The sequence below is a fragment of the Cygnus olor genome, chromosome 4 (genome assembly GCF_009769625.2).
Source record: "Cygnus olor isolate bCygOlo1 chromosome 4, bCygOlo1.pri.v2, whole genome shotgun sequence".
Taxonomy (NCBI): domain Eukaryota; kingdom Metazoa; phylum Chordata; class Aves; order Anseriformes; family Anatidae; genus Cygnus; species Cygnus olor.
The window spans coordinates 76,270,102-76,282,510 of NC_049172.1; the positions used below are offsets into that span (position 1 = coordinate 76,270,102).

At 44.4% G+C, this 12,409-nt stretch overlaps 1 protein-coding gene across 12 annotated transcripts in view; it reads left to right on the forward strand.

Annotated features, from left to right (window-relative positions):
• The window catches only part of EXOC6B (exocyst complex component 6B), a 293,346-nt gene that overhangs the window by 105,050 nt on the left and 175,887 nt on the right, over positions 1-12,409 (forward strand). For 6 of the 12 annotated variants that reach the window (XM_040555327.1, XM_040555328.1, XM_040555319.1 and 3 more), the window contains one exon: positions 4,966-5,037. The exons of the other annotated variants lie outside the window; for them this stretch is intronic. In XM_040555327.1, the coding sequence (XP_040411261.1) occupies positions 4,966-5,037 (72 nt within the window). The remainder of the gene's footprint in view (positions 1-4,965; positions 5,038-12,409) is intronic. 12 annotated transcript variants of the gene reach the window in all.

Sequence of the window (12,409 nt, forward strand, 5' to 3'; positions counted from 1 at the left end):
TTAAAAAAACATTACTTATTTTTAGTAAACCATGGTGAATATTAACTGGAGAGACTCCTGTCTGGTAACGTTGCCCTGAATGTGGTTTATTCGGCACATTGTGCAGCGCCCGCTTATTGTTCCATAACACAACAGCAAAACACAACCAAAAAAAGTGATGCAAAAACCCCCCGGAGCTGGACTGCTTCACAGATGTACCTTTTCCACACCCGTGCATGTTTGCAGTGTCTCTCAGCTTGCCAACTGTGTGCACATTGCACCATTCGGCCTGCCTTGCACGTCTGCTCTGGTTCCTCCTGTGCTTTATTCCAGGTGTGCGGATGCCTTCAGCCTCCTCTCACAGGTTTCCTGGTGGTGGTGATGTTTCCTCTGGCAGGTTTGGGACCCCGTCTTGTCCTGGGGTGCTGAGAGGTAGTCCAGGTGTTGGTTGGGGTCCTGCATACCTGGGAGCCACACCAACAAGCAATGAGATGCGGCAAATGTTTTCAAGGCACTGAACGAGATATTGGAATAAGTCACTGGTACTTGGTGTATTCAGTGTCTCAGAAGAGCACAAAGAATTTAATGAAAACAAGCAAACAAAAAGCCAAAACCAACAAACATGCACACAACCCCCTGCTCAGACTGCCGGATCTGTTTCAGATGAATATCTGAGTTCTTCGAAGGGGTAAAGTTCTTGATTTATTAATCACATTTCATTAATATCTGCAACTCAAAAACAGAAGTCTAGTCTGGTAGATGCTCCTTGTCTTTTATGACTTCATTTTTAGCTGCAGTTGGAAGACTTTTTATAGTATATTATTAGCATGCTGTCATCTTTTCTTGCTCTTCTTTCATGGCATTTGGGAGGTTTACTCCGTTTTGTTTACTGCTAGGGAGAATTCTGGAGGTGCATTCTGAGTTTGTGGTCTCATGGCCCCGTTCAGCACGTCAGCTTTCTCCTAGGGCAACCTTAAAAAAGCAAAGCAGCACCCCCCTCCTTCAAACATCCCCCAAAACTTCAACCGAAATACAATCCGAAACCGAAATACAATGATTAGGTATTATGGTCTACTTGACCATAGTCAAGGTCTAGACCTCTGTTTTAGTCTCAGCAACCAATATAAGACTGACTTATGAGTGCTTGATTTTGTTGAACAGGTTTTCTTCTCCTTCTCCTCCTTTTCCTTTTTTTGTTTTCTTTTTAATTTTAGGTGGTACCTTTTAAATGTACTTACACTTATTACTGAAAACGGTGGTAGAAAAATAATCCGCTTGCCATTTTAGGGGGAGAAATATATGAGAATGTAGAGATAGGATTCAATAAAAACTTTGAAGGCTGTCCAGGACACAAAGAAGGCTTCATTTCTTTGAAGATGTGGAAAATTACAGTTCAGCTGGAAACCTCAGTGAAAACCAATTGGAAAGTATTGTTTATCAGAAATGCTGACCAAATGTGAACTTCAGGTCAGGTCGCTGGGTGGTAGCTGCTGAAAGCCATGCAGTGGGATTAGTTGTAGAATGGGTTGAGTTAGAGGCATCGCTTTAGCCTAATTTTGGTGGGGGCTTTGTTTGTGTCATGTAAATACGGAGGAATGTGCATGTCGTTTTTGATGAGTAAAGTATGTTCTCAATGCATGCCTGAGAGCCTGGGAAGATCGTCCAGCCTTAACATAAAGCAGAGGTGCCTGATTTGGGCATGTCTTAGAAATTGAAGATACAGACGGAAGGAGGGTGAGCAGAGAAAATAAAAATTGATTTCCCATTCTCCCAGTGTGTACCCTTCCCAGCAGATCTTTAGCTGTCTGAAAACTGGGAGCGCTTTTAAAAAAATTATTGATTGTAAGTGCAATTACATGTTTATGGTTATTCTGTTCTTTAATGATGAGTACAGACTTGTCCAATTCCCATATTCAAGTTGGTCTGGAATCTCTTGAGGCTGAATAAAACGTTTACATGTGCTTTCTGTTGGATTTAGGCATGGTGTTGCTCAGTACTGGTATGTCTCCTGTATAATAGTATAGGAATGCCTAGTTCATGTTCAGCCTGTCTTTCCATAATTAAATGCTTTGTTGTGATGGCTTATCTGCTGCTCACTTTATTGTAATGAAGAAAGAACCAATACAGTCTTCCTCCTGCAGAGCAGCAGTCTCTCTGTTATCGTATGAGATAGATATTAAGCTCTTTTGGTCAGGTATGGCTCTTAAACATCTCACTTCTGATGATTTCGTCAGTGGATCTCTTTTCAGCCAGGCATAGTCGCCCCAGCAGAGTTGAAGAACATGGCAGATAAGTTGGTAAGAGCTGCCCAAAGACATGGTGGGCTGTTTCTACAGGCCTACAAAGGAAGGGGGTGGGGGTAGAGGCACTGGAACTAGAGAAATGCTACTGGGTGTCCTTGGGAGATGCCTCCAGGTACACAGAGTATCAAGGTAGGATGCAGTAAAAAAATCTGATGTTGAAATCATTTCCAGTGGACCTTAGGAGATGAGCTTTCTTGTGGTCAAAATCCACATGAGAACAGAGGGACCTGACTTTTTTTCTCTGACAAATGAAAGGAAATTGCTTGGGGTGTTCTCTTCTGAATAAGATTTTTTTCATCTTGTGACCATTTATGGTGATCTGTCCTCTCCAGATGCTGTATCTTACAAGAAGCAGAGTAGTATAAGTGAGGTAAAAACCAATTCTTCAAGTGAACCATGTCATGAGTGTTATTTAGTGTCCTCATGGCAAGCGTTAATTGTATTTCACTTGCAAAGCGTCACTTTGTGCAATAGAAGTATCTGCCTGCCTGGAGCATCAGGGTTTTATACAGACGTTGACCTAATATTGCTAGAGTTATTCATAGTTTTGCTGTACAAAGATGATATGACTTTAGCCTTCTTTAGGGTTAGAAAACAGGATTTACAATACAATGCTCAAGGAACTTAGTGTCTTTATCAAAGAAGACAATTGCACCTTCTGCTTCTCTGGATATCTGTTAGAAAAAAATGGATAGTAGCTACTGTTCTAATACAAGCAGCCAAAGGTTTTATAACATGCAACGGTGAAGGTCAAAGCTGGGTAAATGCACCCTGGTGCATGGGAGCAGAGGAAATGAGCTACTGGAACAATCCGTCGAGATCTGTGGTGGACATTGCATCATCCCAGGAAAACCCTTAAAATCAAAATGACTCATTTTGTATAAAAGCTTTATGTTCCAGTACAACCACAAGTACTGACCTTGAAGTAGGTATTAATTAGTGGATGACTCCTTGTCTGCGTTGTTCAAGGTGTCAGACTGCCTGACTACGGTGATCTCTTAAAACTTTATGCGTATAGGAATAATAGATTCATACTTCATGTTTTTCTTCTTATGGCAAAGACCAAATGAAAAAAAAAAAGAGTTTTAAGAAAAAGTAAGTTGAGCGCAGCTCAGGGAGCCAAGGACTTTGTTCTGATTTTGACTCTGATAACACTCGCTGTGTGGCCTTGGGCAAGTTATTAATCCTTGGGAGCCACAGTTTGCCAATTTGTCTGATCTGGATAACTTCACTCGCCTAATAGGATGACGTGTTTTTAACATGCTGTTAATGTAAACGTGTAATAATTATCAGCTTTTTATGACTATTCTGTTTATGATGAAGGAGAATATTTGTATTTAGAGTGGATGCCCATTTTCCAGACCTACTTCATTTAACTCCTGGGAGATGTTTTGACTCTTCAAAAGAGGATTTTTCTTGACTTGGGGCCACCGCTGTGGTACTCTGTCCCGCCAAGTTCAATGTTCTTCTGGATAGAATAAAATGTGTTTATGGATTTTGATGAAACTTGGAAATTCTTGGATTGTTAATCCTGCCGTTTTACGGGAAAATGAATCAAGTTCTGACTCATGGAGGAGGACTGACCTTGGGGCAGAGGGGAGCGTTGTACACACCCCAGCTTGGGTTACCAGGAAAGGATTTCTTTGGTCATCTGAGGCATCTGTGTATTCTTGTTGAGTTATTACCATTGCGTGGTATCAAATGGTGCAGTGAAGGATGAGACACGGTTTCGGTGCCGCTCTCCCTATTTTCACTCCTTGTTACTATGTATATACAATTTTTTACTCCCCCACACCAGCCATTTCTAGGCTTCAGTGTTGGCTGCTTGTTCAGTCCATAGCAAGGTGTTTGGGCAGTTTAAAGGACATCAGTTTCTCTTCTCATTTAAATCAAATTTTTCCTATGGATTATGTTTTACTTTAAATGTTCACAAAATCTAAAAGGTCAACAAACCAAACCCTAATGGTGCACAGTGGGTGGTAGTCTTCTCCAGATATGTTTGCTCAAGGTAGAGAAACAAGTCAAGGTACAATGCTGCTAATTTTCTCAGCCCATAGGCTTTCAAATTCTGGCATTTCTGCAATGCCAGTTGAATGTTTTTAAGTATTACCTAACGCAGCTCCTAGGAGAAACCCCTTCCTTGCTCCTCCGTTTGGGTCTGCGTGCCTTGTTCATCTTGGGGCAATCTGTAGATGTGTGCTAATGGAGCTCCGTGTTCCCTGCGGAGCCTGGCAGCCCCTTTTGTCCCTTCTAACCCTTCAACCACCAAAGCTCTGCTCTGCCCCAGCTGCTTTCCCAGTCCGGTCGCGCTGTGCTCTCGTCTCTGGTGGCTTTGAACGCAAGGCTGCCCATTCCTTCAGCTTTTGCTGGTCTTTTGAGTCCCAAGCTGGTATTTCACCTTTCCATTCCCTCCTAACCTTTAGATGTTTCCGAATGGATCCCCATGCCCTGTCCATCCAGGTTTATTAGCTGCAGATGTCGTTTTTTGTCTTGCCCAGGACTTAAAATTCCCTCCAAGTTTGTAGCCTTCAGTTGGCGAACACCTTAACGTGGTGCCACTGGCAGGCTTCGGTGCCCTTTACTTCCACTCTTCTTGGCTTTTTGTTTCCTGTCTGCTTGCTCCGTCTTCTGTGCTTTGTTGTTGTTTCCTCTCTTTTAATGTTTGTTTCCTTCATTTCCTAAGGATTGCAGATACAATCAGTGGAAAATAATTGCCAAGATATTCTTCAGTCTTCTGCTCTCTCCAAATATTAAGGTACTTTGCACTTGATATGTCTATCCTTTTAATAACTCTCTTTGGTAATAACGTGTACCTAATTTCAAGTCTACCTCTGGCTTTCTTTGGTTACTTGCTCTGATTTTTGTGGCACTAACCTGCAAATCTGGGTGCCCTAGCTGAGCACTTGGAGCTCACTAACCTCTGCCGTGGTAGAAGAAATCAGTCAAGTCCTGCCTCCCATTGGAAAAACACCAGATTTTCCGGTGTGGTCATCTGCTGTGGTCTGCCAGACCAGTTACTCACCAGTCTTCTTGGATTTGGACACCAGGACTAAACTGAATATATTAGGAGAAGTTATGACAACATTTCCACGCTCGTACACCTACAATGTACTATCTACTAAATTAAAAAAGGCTCACCTTGATGCCTGCCATTTCTCTTCTGATAGCAATTCAAGAGGATGAGAGTTCTGCATGCCTGTGGTAGGCTTACCTCATTTAGCAGTGCAGAACTGAGATCTTACTGAGCAAATTTTCTTACAGTTCTTCATTTTGGGGAGGTGGGGTTGGGGAAATATACCCCTTCCTTCCCCATTGGAATGTTTTACTCTCTATGTGCTTAAAAAAAAGAAACTGATGATAATTTCAACCGGCCATTGATTTCTTCATGTATTCTCTTGCTTCCCATATCACTTATCTATACATCCTAACACCAGATTTTTGTTTGTTGGCCTCAGTTTTTCTGTTTATTCCATTTGTCATGTTCCTTTTTTCTTGCATTTATAGCTTCCTTAACTTCCATCTGAGCCAGGTTGCCTTTTAACTAGTGTGGCCGCCTTTTTCAGTTGTGGCATTGTGGCTTTTTGAGCATCTAGTTAAAATGTTCTTAAACAATTTTCAATTAGTCTTCATATTTTTCTGATTACATTCTTTTTCCCAACTGATTTGGCTCATAATTGTTTTCAGCTTGGTGAAACTGGCCTTTATAAAAGTGTGTGTATATATGTGTGTATGTATACATGTGTGTGTGTACTGTTGGTAACGATAATGTGTTTTATTCTTAATTTAATTTTTTTGTTGGCATATAAATGTGTGTCATGGTGACTTGCATCTTAGCTATCAAAAATAAGTGGGATAAAACACATCTGCCTATTTAAAAACTCACGTTGTCTCTGTTTCCGAATGGAGACTAGCATGTGGATTCTGGCTTCGGGGTTTGTTGGCGTCTGGCAAACGGTGCTTCCTTGGCCATGTGGCATAATCTGCAGCCCTTCGATGTCTGAACCACCCCAGAGGTCAGTGCCTGCTTTGCTTGGGAGCGATTTAAGGAAATAAGTGCTGCCTTCACGCCGGCTCCAAAGTGCCACTGTCCGCATAGGAGCGGCGTGCTCGATGGCCCGGGAGGACAGGAGAAGGCAGCGCTGTGCCCTGCAAACCTGGTGGAAGAGGAGGAAGGGGCAGAGTGTGCTCGTACCTCTCACCCCAACCCATCACTGCCAGCGGTGGGAAGGTGGAAATTTCATGCGAATGATGCGGAGAAGTGAAGGAAAGCACAAGGTACTGCATAGGGTCAGCGCAGCATGGCTGGAGGCTGGTGGGAGTCGAGGAAGGGTTGCTTGGAGGTCTTTTTCTGTTCCCTTCATGTCAACATGAAACCAAACTGGGCTCGGATAAAACTTGCAGTGGAGCAAACAGGAGAGGGAGGAGAACCAGGGTACAACAGCACCGCGTGGCTGGAGGGCAAGTGGAGCTCCTGGGCTCCTCTTCCATCAGCACAGCCTCAATGAAAGGTCCTACACCGGCAACGAGCGTCTTTCTGGAGCCTTGCATGACAGATAATGCCTTGGTTGGATTGAGTCTGCAGCACGGGGACTCGTTCAGAGGCTCTGATGGAAGGGACCGTCCCAGATTACCCCTCGGATGACCTTTTGCTTGAGCTGGATGGAAGTGATCAGCACCGCGAATGTAAATGATCAGCAGTTGGGCTCCATCTGCAGCTGGTTAATTACCCGTTCACACAATATGTTGTTAGGGGTCATCTGTTTCCAGTTTCATCATAAACAGAAGTAAATGTCGAGAACATATTTTTCTACATCCAGTTTCACTTGTTGTGGATACTTGAAATAGTTTGCAACCCACATCTTTTGGTTTTTGAGGAGGGCTTTTGGCCAGAGAACCCTGTGACCATTTGAGATTTTTTTTTTTAAAAAGTGCCCCGGAGGTTGCATTGTAGGGACTTTCCTTATGCAAAACATAAAAGTGCTGTTTTTTCAAATTATAACCATATTTTTCATTAAAATCAGTTGGAGTCCCAATAAACAATCGACTCCGAAAATTTTCCAAATGTTTGCTGCAGTGCTGTTTCTATTTTTAATTATTTTTAAAAACGTGTTTTCCTTAAAATCACAGCTTGGCTTATAATTTAAAGGAGTGATCTAGTAAATCAGAAAAAATGCAGAAGTATATAGCTTTTTATTACAATATAATTAAAACCTACTGGAGATTCCAACGTGAGGATACTTCTGTAGGAGCATCCGATGATTCCTTCCATTTGGCTTATCATGGGAACTTTCTTTTTGTTGCCGACTCTCCTCAAAGATCCCTCCAGTGTGTTTATACATTTGTTTTATATAAATTGAGAGCTGTGTACATGTAGAGACGCCAGAAACTCTGCAAAGTAGCTGTGAGGCACAGAAGTGCCTGGTTCATAGACACCAAGGCACGGTTTCCACACTGCAGCAGTCTTTGGTGTTGTTGTTTTTAGTTCTTATTCACAGTTTTATTCGGTGTCTGGCTACCTAGTACAAGATTTGTTTGCTGTCTTAAGAGGAAACAAACAAACAAAGCAACAAAACAAACCTAACAAACAAACCACTCAGAACGACAAACTAGTTTTATTTCAGAAGCTGTCATACTTGCTTTATACAAAGCAAGTAAGGATCTCTTTGCAGGATACATAGGATTATTTTTGCTGTTGAAATGTACTGCAGGCTGGAGATAGAGGAGTACTAGACCATATTCTGGCACTATTTCTGTAAAATCCCAAGCGTCCGAGGGAAATACTCCTTTCCAGAAAGCACCAGGCCCCGGGAGAATGCCATGGAGATGGAGAAGGGCTGTTGATGGCCTCCCAGCTGCAAAAAAAATGTGGTGAGAGGAGATTGCAGACTGTAATTTGGAGTTCACCCATCTTTGTTGTGCCGCAGACTTCGCCACCGATCGCTCCTGCATCGGCTCGGCTCAGGGCCATGAAGGCCATTGGAGCTGGGCAGGCCGGCGGCCTAGACTGCAGCTTTTCTGCAGGCAGGGTGCCTGGGTGTGAGGGTTGAGCAGGACTTGCTGCTTGTTGGAGGTCAGTTTGAGACAGAGCCTTTGGATTTGGTCTTTTTCCTTATCTGTGAACCTTCTCAAAGCTGCTGGTGGATAGAGGTCGTGCCTCTGTGCGCAGGGCTTCTGCCCCGTGCGTGTCGGGGGTTCGGATCATGGCGTGCGGCCGAGCGAGCAGTCACTGCGTTTCGGTTGGGCTCCACCGAGTCCAGGGCATTTGTGGAGCTGGTGCCAGCACTGGCATCTTCACCAGAGAAAATTGCTCCTACTCCTTGCCTCCAAAGGCAAGGGAAGAGGGGAAAGCAAACGTGTCCAAGTGGTTTCTCTGCTGCTCGAGGCCTGTTAGGCCTCCAGCGAGCAATCTGCGCTGTCAGTGCCGGTGGGGTAAGTCCACGTGGTGACCTTGCTTTTTGTCTGCTCCAGGGTCATTTTTTTTTGGCCTGGTTTGAAAGCGACCTAAAAAGTCTGTTTTCTTTTGAGATGGTCTTATGTGGACTAGTTATTTGTAGTTGGAAGCAAGTCAGCACATGGCAGTGCGACAGCTGCCCCGCGGCGTGCAGCGAGGCTCGCCTTTAGCGCCGCTCATGTCTCAGCTGAACCCAGATGGCCTTGAATAATGTCAGGGCATTACCAGCGGGGAAAGGAAAAGAAGTTTTTTCTTGTCAACCGAAGGAGGTCTGTGTACTTTGGATGAAGGAACTTTTTGTATGATGACTCTCCCACCTGTTGCATTGCTGTGGCATTGTTTTCCTATAGATAGCACTTAGGTAAATACACGTTTCTTACTTCTAGGAACAGACTCTCCTGAATAATTAGGTTGTATTTGTTGCCTGGTCATCAGCTCAGAAGGGCTAAACTTGGGAGACAATGACAATAGTTCATAGTTCCTCTGTGTTTGACCCAATTTTGTCTCCCAGCTTCTGCAGTTTCCACAGGCCTCTTGGGGACCCAGCTGTTCTGCTCAGCAGGTGCAACACTTGTGGATAAGGATGTGAAATTTCTGCTTGATGTTAACATGTTTTCTTGTTTTTGAGGCCCACGAATGGCAAAGCAGGATTCTGGGTCTAATTCCTCAGCTGGATGCAACGTGTCAGCTTGTGTTTAGGTCTCTTTGCTTGAGAGTGACAGCTTTAATCTACTTAGTAAGAGTCTGCAATTATTAACAATATTTATTACCCTGTGAATGGGTGAGGGTCGAGTGCAATCGGTGTTTGATTTCTGGGAAGGACCAACCAGTCTTTGTAAGCGGACATTTCTGGGGTCTGTTTGAATACACTATGCGTGACTTCCATACCTCTAAGCTTGCTGATGGCCAGGAGGTCTGTAGGAATTTTTTGTGGTCTTCTTGGAGTCTTCCTACCCCCTGGGTTAAATAAAGGATCCTCATTACTGAAGTACCACTGGTACCCATTGCTTTAGCCCGGCTGCCTCTGGCTATAAATGTATCAAGGGAATTTTGCTGTTGTCCTTTCTGTTAAGAGGACAATTGCTTTTCTTTGCTGATCCTGCTAAGCAGTGTTATCTTCCTCCTGGCTCTGTAAGTCCTGGGCACTGAGAATTTTCAGAAGACCTCCCACAAGGATGGCTGTTGTGTCAGAGCCACTGAAGGGCCTTTCTTGGTGGCTCCATTCAGAAGATGAATGGTCTTCTGAAGTTTCTGTGAGCAAGAGTTGGGTGACTTCTCAGACTGCCTTAACTTCTTTCCCCTTTCAGCCTATGTTTCTTTTATTGTTTTCCCTCTAAAGCCTTTATACTGGACAGTCTTGACAGAATTAGGAATGAAATCTCTGCCGAAAACCCTACAGAAGAATAGAGATCCATTTTGCTTAGAGGGGCTTGGGAGGAACCTGAGCTGGCTGCTGGGATGAGATTGGTATCTCTCTCACCACATCTTTATTACTTGTTGCTGAGTTCTTAATCATGCTTTGCTGAGGAGACTAAACAATTTCCTGAGAGCGTCATGATGCTCTATACCCATTTCACATTTTTTGCTGTTTACTTCTGTAGAGGATAAGCATCCATCAAGAGAATGAGAATTTGTCATTGTTTTATGAAAAAGGGCAGTAGCATTGTTAAAGCCCAATGGGAACACTCTGGTACTAAGAGCCTCCAGGGATAAATGCAAATTTATACTGGCTTTTTAGACAGACATAGCCCAGAAGTCCCTTTTAAATCAGGAGATGGAAGGATGTTTTATCTTTTGTAACTCTTTCCAGAAGACCTACAAAGCCAGTCCATCAGCCACAGCTTCTCTGTAACAGGGGTTAGCATCTATAGTCACTTCTTTTCTCTGGCTTGGTGGTGGAGCTGGAGCGTTGATCTTAAAAGATGTGGGTACCAGGACCCTTGAGTTAGTAGGACTGGGCATTTTGAATGGTAGTCGCCACCTTTACTGGAGGGAGGGAGGGATGAAAAGAGTTTTTGTACTGCTGTTGGAGAAGCAGATTGGTCCCAGATATGGTGGCTTCAGGATTATGGGAAAAGAGGCTTTGTTTATGGCAGAAGCAAACTGTAGGGAGTTGCTTCATGGGTCATCCCATGAAAGCTTGGCTTGGGGCATGGGAACGGTTTTGGTCATGGACCAGATATAATGGCCCCCCACTGCGTGGCTGCTCCTGCTTCAAGATCTGTTCTTAATCCAGGCCCACGAACTTGTTTACCAAAGGCAGTCGCAGCTTGGGTTCAACAGAGGATTTTGCCCTGTAGAGTCCAAATATCCAATCGAACTTGTATCCCTGTTTGCCCACAGCTAGGCAAATGCCAGCACTGAAACTTCCTTGTGAAGAGGATCGGGCCATGTTGACCATATTATCCTCATAAATGAGTCCTTTTCCAAGTAGTCTCTTCAGAAGAGGATATTCCAGTAAGTACTGGGATGTTAAGTTACCATCTTTGTGTTGGGGTTCCCGAAGTCCTGGGACAAAGGGATGATGCTCAGCCGTTCCTGCTGAAGGAGGCTGCGGTAGTTTAGGGGGCTGTGGGTGCATCTCGTGGTCCTCTTTCTCCTGGCATTCATTTACCTATCGAGCCACTTCTGTACACAGCTCTGCTCAGGTCTTTCCCCAATTCTTTCAGCTTTCAGAACAAAATTCCCTTGTCGTGCTCACAGACATTGCATCATTTCCTCAGCCCCTCCTGATGAAGACCCTTGTCCTTTCCCCCCTTGGAGAAAGCAGCGCTTATCCTGGTGCTCTGAACTACAGCTACTGTGCCCATTTTTTTTTCCCTTCTCCTAGACCCAGTCTGCTGATGTGTGATGTGTGGGTTCACTTAGCACCACTTTAAATTTCCATTTGTTCGCAGCATCTCTCTCTCAAAATAGTGCATTTTTTTTTTTCTGAGGCCAGGCAGTAGCCCTGGTCAGCAAAACGTGCTTTAAATTGGGCTGCAGCACTTACCCTGGAGGAGAGTTTATTGATAACTTCCCACAGTAGCACCTCATAAGCACGAGGGCTCTCCTTTTCCTTCTGTTTCAAATTTAGCACGCTGGAATAGAAATTTCCTCCCCCAATTAGGAGAGCAGCCAAGTTCCTTTTTGCACGTAGCGTTGCAGCATCTTTCAAGGTTGGTTTTAAAGCCTCGCTCCCCTCGGCCGGTGGGAAGTGGTCGCGGCTCCGGCTCGGGAGCTGCCACCGAGAGCCCCGAATCTCTGCAGCGTGGAAAACACAGAAACTCGCGTTATTTCAGAGGTCGTGTCTGGTGCGATCAGGACTTTGAGTTCCTTTATAATGACTTGGTGTTTCCAGTTGCACATGAGCTGGTCCCTGTTACTTTTTGAGGTCGTGGTGTGAGTGTTTTGCTGGTGCCCGTGTTCGGGGCTGGCCGTGGGGCCAAATCGTCGGGAAGAAGAGCTTTCTTTGAGATGCTTTAAGTAAAGGTTTTTGCTATAGTTCTGAGGAAGCTTTTCTTCTTCTGACGTGAACCTGTCTCCAGGGACTAGACCGGTGGGTGAGTGGGTGCCTCCAACCCAGCACGGTGTTCTTGGGAAAGGTCCAACCTCAAAACGACACGGTTAGAGAGGCTTTTATCATCTCATCTGTAAATATAGTACCAGGGAGCGAGGGAGAGTCCCGTGTCATCGA